General features: G+C 42.4%; 1 protein-coding gene across 1 annotated transcript in view; it reads right to left on the bottom strand.

The window, feature by feature from the left end:
- LOC136677595 (PC3-like endoprotease variant B) overlaps positions 1-7,500 on the bottom strand; it is an 89,245-nt gene that overhangs the window by 64,886 nt on the left and 16,859 nt on the right. The window contains 4 exon segments of the mRNA XM_066655158.1: positions 1,767-1,851; positions 1,854-1,871; positions 3,847-3,949; positions 5,720-5,805. Coding sequence (XP_066511255.1) covers positions 1,767-1,851; positions 1,854-1,871; positions 3,847-3,949; positions 5,720-5,805 — 292 coding nt within the window.

The raw sequence follows: 7,500 nt of genomic DNA, 5'->3' as shown, positions 1-7,500 counted from the left end.
AGTCAATATCAGTGTTAGGGATACACACACACATACACACACACACACACACACACACACACAGAGCAGTGGTTGATTACATTAGCTGTTTGGAGGTTACAGGGTGCAGAGTGCATCTGTGTGTGTGTGTGTGTGTGTGTGTGTGTGTGTAGTAGGGGAATAATATATTTCAGTGTGATATCAAAATCAATGATCATCGATCCACAACAGCTAAAGGTGATGTGCACACACACACACACACACATTCAAACATTAGAGAGAGAGAGAGAGAGAGAGAGAGAGAGAGAGAGAGAGAGAGAGAGAGAGAGAGAAAGTCTATAGAGGAAAAAAGAGAATGATAGAATAAAAGTAAAATAGGAGAGAGGGAGAAAGGCAGACGGAGAAAGACAGAAGAAACAACAAATGAGAGGATACAGAGGGGAGAGGGAATGGGAGAGAGAAAGAGAGAGAGAGAGAGAGAGAGAGAGAGAGAATAAAAAAGAGAGAGAATAAAAAAGAGAGAAGCGAAATCCTGCTAGAATCAATAGAAGGTAGAACAGAACATAAAGAGTCAGTGAAGCAAATCTAATACTCTCTCTTTCTCATCAGTATTCAGAGCAGTTAGAACTGTGTGTGTATCCTCCTCCGGACACACACACACACACACACACACACACGTCTGCCACAACAAGCAACCTTTACCACCAAAAAAACATTTCTCAATGCGCAGGATTCCTCTACACACACACACACACACACTTCAGCACTCCAGAGTCTTCAGGCCTCAATTAGTTCTTGATGAATGAACTCTTAAGTTGCTGTTCTTTCAATCCCTCAGTAGAGAGAAAGAGAGAGAGGGAGAGAGAGAGAGAAAGAGAGTGATCTGTCATTCTGCTCTTCATATTTTCTGACTCTCCATTTTCACCTCCTCACTCTCTCCTGTTCTCCCACCTCTCAGGACTCTGTCTCTCCTTCTTGTCTTCCATTTTGCTCCCTCTCTCGTGGAGAAGACACTGGGTTTTAGAGAGTGATGTGTGTTAATGGGTCTGGCAGAGCTCTATAGGACCATGATAACAGGCTGTTTAATAGATCAAATGAGAGCGGGTTGCCAGATATTCTTACCGTTCAGACTCTGGAAAATAGGGAGAGAGAGCATTAAAAGAGCTGAGACCATCTCCTCCAACGGAGAGAAAAATCTCATCTTCTCAGAGAGAGAGCTTTATAGGAGTTTAAAAATCCCACAGTAGGGTTGAGGATCTGTGCTTTTTCCCTTAGAAAGTTGTAGGCCTTAAATACATGCTTAAAGAATGAATAAATAGTGTCTCTGTCACAGCTCCAGGAACCTGTAGGTTGTGGGTTCGTGTCCCACGCCGGGTGACTGTCTGTGAGGAGTGTGGTGTGTTCTCCCTGTGTCCGTGTGGGTTTCCTCCGGGTGACTGTCTGTGAGGAGTGTGGTGTGTTCTCCCTGTGTCCACATTGGTTTCCTCCGGGTGACTGTCTGTGAGGAGTGTGGTGTGTTCTCCCTGTGTCTGCGTGGGTTTCCTCCGGGTGACTGTCTGTGAGGAGTGTGGTGTGTTCTCCCTGTGTCTGTGTGGGTTTCCTCCCACGCTCCAAAAACACACGTTGGTAGGTAGATTGGAGACTCAAAAGGGTCCGTAGGTGTGAGTGTGTGAGTGATGTAGAATTTAAGGTGGAATAACGTATAACAATTAGAAATCAAGTTGTACCAATGTGGTAAGCTGCAGGTAATAACTCACCAACATAATATTTAACATATATCTACTCACCGTCATCTATAACACTGACCACCACCTCTCGACCCGTGATGTTCTTGAGCCAAACCGGCATCACGTTCATGTCCAGAGACTGGAGCCCACCTGACCATGGTTAAACTGTGTGGAAAATCAACACACACACATATTGAATACCAGTCACATAATTAATTAATTAAACATATACAGTCTCTTACACCATGCTGTATTTATCTCAGTTTATTGTGATATTTATGAGTAATTTTTTCCTCGCTTGTTTGTTTATGTTTGTTTTTAGAGCCTTTAATGGCTCATTTAACCTTTAGTTAAAGTTGGCACAGGGTTAAATAAAGGAAATCTTTACAGTAAGTGTGTTATGTTGTTCTGAATTATCCACTATAAGCAAGAGAATATACAGGATATAAAAGGTGTATTCACCAAATACTCAGACTTTAAAAGCAAAATAGGTAGATACTTGCCACTTTATGCTAATTTTTCAACATTTCACTGCAGGTCTTTCACTATGTATCATTCCTAATATCATGAAAGTATGTTAAATGAGTGTGACCTTCAGGCCCTCAGATGGCACTGCAAAAGAAACTACAGTAGTAAATATAGCCACATGGGATTGTAACTAGTTCTGTTGTCCACCACTGCATCAAGAAAAAGTACAATGTGAAACTCTTATGCAAAGAAAAAGCCATACATCAATTCAATGCAGAAATGCTTTGGATTTCTCTGGACACAGGCTCATCTCCGATGGTCCAAAAGACAGTAAAACATTGTGCTCTGGTCTGAGAAGAAGTTTTCAGGAAAAATACATGTCCAAGGTTAGTTATAAGCTATAGGTGCAAAGGCAAATGTGTCAGGCTTTTGGAATGTGCATATTCTGTCCCTGAGAAGTCCATGGTCATTTCAGCAAGACAATGTCGGGCCTCATTTTTCACATGCTCCAATGTGACATCGTAGACTTATGCTTGCAGAAATGGTCTGTTTGCAGTCCACAAGCCAATACAGACTGTTATATTTGTAAACTGTGTGTGTGCGTGTGTGTGTGTGGTAACACCATTAGCAAAAGACTATAATAATCAAGTATTAAAGATTTTTGACATGCAAGTGTATTTATCAGAAAAGGAACTCAAAACACACCACATGCAGAGAGAGAGAAAGAGAACGGATAAAGAGAAAGAAAGAGAGCTCATCTGCCTCTCTCAGCAGCAGAAACAAGACACAACAAAAGAAACCTTTGGAAATGCCAGGCTTTCAATTCACATCCACACAATCTGATCTTTAAAAAGAGTGTGTGGAGATTTTAGTTTAGTTTTATTTTTTCATGGCAGCGGTTCCATTATGACTAGACAGAAAAGAAAACAAACAGGAGGAGAAGAGAGAGAGACAGAGAGAAATGAGAGAGAGACAGAGAGCGAGCGAGAGAGAGAGAGAGAAAGAGAGAGAGAAATGAGAGAGTGAGAGAGAGAGAGAGAGTTATGAGAGACAGGGAGAGAGAGAGAGAGAAAGAGAGAGGAAATGTGAGTGAGAGAGAGAAATGAGAGACAAAGAGAGAAAGAGAGAGAGCGAGAGAGAGAGAGAGAGAGAGAGAGAGAGAAAAATGAGAGACAGAGAGAGAGAAATGAGAGACAAAGCGAGAGAGAGAGAGAGAGAGAGAGAGAGAGAGAGAGAGAGAGAGAGAGAGAGAGAGAGAGAGAGAGAGAGAGAGAGAGAAAGATTAAGTAAACATATCAGACAAATGGGGCTCAGTGGGAGTGGAACTGTTTTGTATTGGAGAAGAAAAGCTGAGCAGATGAAGCTGGATGGACCCAGAGGAACACACACACACACACACACACACACACAGATACAGACACACACACACAAACACACAAACCAATTGACATAGGCAAACACCTTGATTGATATATTTAATAAATAAATAAATACATCATTATTTAATAGCTAATATAATATAAATATATATATATGTATCACAATACGATCAGAAATAAGAAACAAGTCATTTATGATATATTCATTTCTCCTGGCACACGTATGGGATTCTAATATTGAAGCTAGCTGAAATTCACATGAATGTTCTCAGGAAATAAATAACGTGACATACCAGCTCCCACTGCAGGGGCCACAGGGGGTCATTAAAATATAACAAATCAGGAGGAGCCTTTCCTAAGCCATGCCCACTCCACCTCTGCCCAGAGCGATCAGCACTGTCTAGAGAGAGAGAGAGAGAGAGAGAGAGAGGAGAGAGAGAACACACTCTCCTGTTGAACACTGCTGCCACATTAGCATATTTTCAACACCTCATAAGCATTTCACATTTCACTACCACCCCATGGCTCACAGAGCATCAACTCTCTCTCTCTCTCTCTCTCTCCTCCATCCAGTCATCCTCTTTTTTCACATACTCATCCTCGCTCTTCAACATTTATGCATATTCTCTCTACTTTTATCTCTTTACTTCTCTTCTACTTCTCTCCCCCATTTCTTTACACTCATCCATCTAGATCTCTATTGCTGTTCCTCCTTTTCTGTCCCTCTCTCTTTCTCTCTCTCCCTTTCTCTCTGAGCAGCAGGCGTCGTCGTGATGATGTGAGCACGTTTCTGCTGGCTCTGTGAGGGAGACTCACTGCAGAGCTACGTGAGTGTTTTCTCCCTCTGTCTCTGTCTCTCTCTCTCTCTCTCTCTCTCTCTCTCTCTCTCTCTCTCACACACACACACACACACACACAAACACAACTATCCCTTAAGAGGTCTATATAAAAAAAATAACTATAAGAAAACAAAAAATGAGCACCTCTCTAAAGTTATCCTCATATTTAAGAACCATGGGAAAATCTGTGCTCCACCAGGGGGCAGTGAAATTCAGGTTTCAAATAATTGTTTTTTAGCGGTTAAAGGCAACATCAACGATTCTGGGAAACTGCTATTGTCTCTGTGTTTACGTTCAGTAGCTCTGCGTCTTTCTGAGGTGGAATGGTGTGTTTGAACGTGGCAGAATGTGAACTTGTCTGTAAGTTTTCATTCAGTATTCAAACTACCACTGAAACTCATTTTTAACTCAAAATATTTTTCACAAACTCATCCCTCGCTCTTCAATTTATGCTTTTCTTTTCTACTGTAATTTTTTTTGTTTAATTAGATAAACATATGCCTATTCTCTCTACTGTATTGTTAATTTGCGAATAATCTATGTACTTCTGCTTTGGCAACACAAGTGTAATATTTGTCATTCCATTAAATTGAATTTAAATCACTGCAAATCAACTGAGCAATTGATTTCTGAGACAATTCTGATCTTTTTTGATATGCTACATGACCCCCTTCCCATTGGAAAAATCTGCCCTTGATCAAATATGACGGCTTTCAAGATGGCGGCCATCTTAGGGACACAACCTAAAGATAGACCCCTCACCCATTTCTTGCTGGGGTGTTCAGATATGCCATTTTTCCTTTAGTTTCTGAAATGAAAGTGTGTCCTGCAACTTCTGACTCTCCCTGCATTTCTCTGATTGATAAAACGGTGCTCTATCTGATGTAGGTAAGTCCAGTCACATTTTGTTTAAAATAGTGAGTGACCCCCTTGCTCTCTGCATGTGGAGTACACAGCAGAAAGGGAACCTGGTGAAGTGTGTCCCAATTCTGCTCTCAACCCTGACCCCTTAACACTTGCTCCCCTTTTGCTCACCCTTCAACAATATCATATCAAACCTCATCAAAGTGCACACTTCAGGGAAGGCCTTAGGGCTTAGGGCAATAATTGAGACGGGGGATGGAGGGGGTGTGGTGTTTAAAGACTACAACACTGTAATGGGAAAGACACAGAAAATCCAAAAATTAAGTGTATTAAAAGATAAAATATCACTGAATATTCACCATCATCTCAGAAACACACATACACTCACACACACACACACACACACACGCACACACACACACACACACACACACTCAAACACACACAAACACACAGAGTATACATACTGTTGTATGTGTTGTCCTTCAGAGCTTCGAGACTTGCTCTTTTTTTTCTGATGTGTGTTACCTGCCTCTGCACCCACTTCACCTGCAACACACACACACACACACACACACCTTTGATGTGTTGAATGTCCAGTGCGAGTGTTTAAATGAAATTATTAGGACCCTTAACATTGATCGATGACCAGAGAGAGAGAGAGACAGAGAGAAAGAGAAAGAAAGAGATATCTTTCTCTTTTCTCACCAATAATAGACAATCAATGAATGTTTGTGTGACACTGAGCCAGAAAAGGGAACTCATTATTCATTCATTGCCTGTAACATTTATCTAGTTCAGGGTCACGGTGGGTCCAGAACCTATCTGGAATCATTGGGCGCAAGGCAGGAATACACCCTGGAGGGGGCAAAAGTCATCCGGAGGAAACCAACACAGAAACATGGAGAACACACCACACTCCTCACAGACAGTCACCCGGAGGAAACCCACGGAGACACAGGGAGAACACACCACACTCCTCACAGACAGTCACCTGGAGCAGGACTGGAACCCACAACCTCTAGCACCCTGGAGCTGTGAAAGAGACATTACCCGTGCCGCCCAGTCCTCATTATTATACACTAATATGACAGTGTGTTAAATAATGTGTTATAAACATCAATATCACACACATTTCGTGTGTTTACTGAAAGTTCTCCAAACACAGCCCCACTTCACGGAGACCTCAGTAACTTTAATACAGTCAACAACCTTTCAGCCCTCTGCACACAACAGATCAAACCCCTCCAAACACTTTGTCTTTCTAGGAATCATTTTATCACTGCACTGTGATCATTTGCATAAATGTGTGTGTGTGTGTGTGTGTGTGTGTGTTCTAGTAGTTTGGTAAAGCTCTGCTAATGGACCACAATGGGACCAAAGCCATAAATCCACAGATCTGGACGAGGACACACACACACACACACATTCCACAGAGTAATAAACAGTTATGACTGTGTGTGTGGTGGTGGTGGTGGGGGAGGGAGGGGGGTTTAGGGGGATGCGCACGATTGACCACACTGACAGTGACCCCACGGAAAAGACATTCATCATCCAGAAGAGACAGGTACACACAGACACTCACACACACACACACATAGGCAAAAGGAAGGTGACAAAGAGATGGAGGAGGGCAAGGATGGATAGACAAGCTGTCTGAGATTTTGTTGTGTGTGTGTGTGTGTGTGTGTGTGTGTGTGTTCGTGTGTGTATGTTTATACTCACCACACCTTAAAGTATATTAAACAAATCTTTGGAAATTTGGAATACTTCAGTCAGCAGTTAACAATCAACAGTGAACAGTCAGCAGTGACCAATCAGCAGCGAACACTTTGCAGTGAACACTCAGCAGTGAACACACAGCAGTGAACAATCAGCAGTGAACACACAGCAGCGAACACTCAGCAGTGACCAATCAGCAGTGAACACTCAGCAGTGAACACTCAGAAGTGAACACTCAGCAGTAAACCCTCAGCAGAGAACACTCAGCAGCGAACACACTGCAGCGAACACTCAGCAGTGAACAATCAGCAGTGAACAATCAGCAGTGAGTGCTCAGCAGTGAACAGTCAGCATGAACACTCAGCAGTGAGCACTCAGCAGTGAACACTCAGCAGTGAACACTCAGCAGTGAACAATCAGCAGTGAACAATCAGCAGTGAACAGTCAGCAGTGAACAGTCAGCAGTGACCACTTAGCATTGAACAATCAGCAGTGAACAGTCAACACTGAACAATCAGCAGT

This window comes from Hoplias malabaricus, chromosome Y (assembly GCF_029633855.1).
Source record: "Hoplias malabaricus isolate fHopMal1 chromosome Y, fHopMal1.hap1, whole genome shotgun sequence".
Taxonomy (NCBI): Eukaryota; Metazoa; Chordata; class Actinopteri; order Characiformes; family Erythrinidae; genus Hoplias; species Hoplias malabaricus.
The sequence above is the reverse complement of the archived record's forward strand: the minus strand, read 5'-3'. Positions and strand labels throughout refer to the sequence as shown.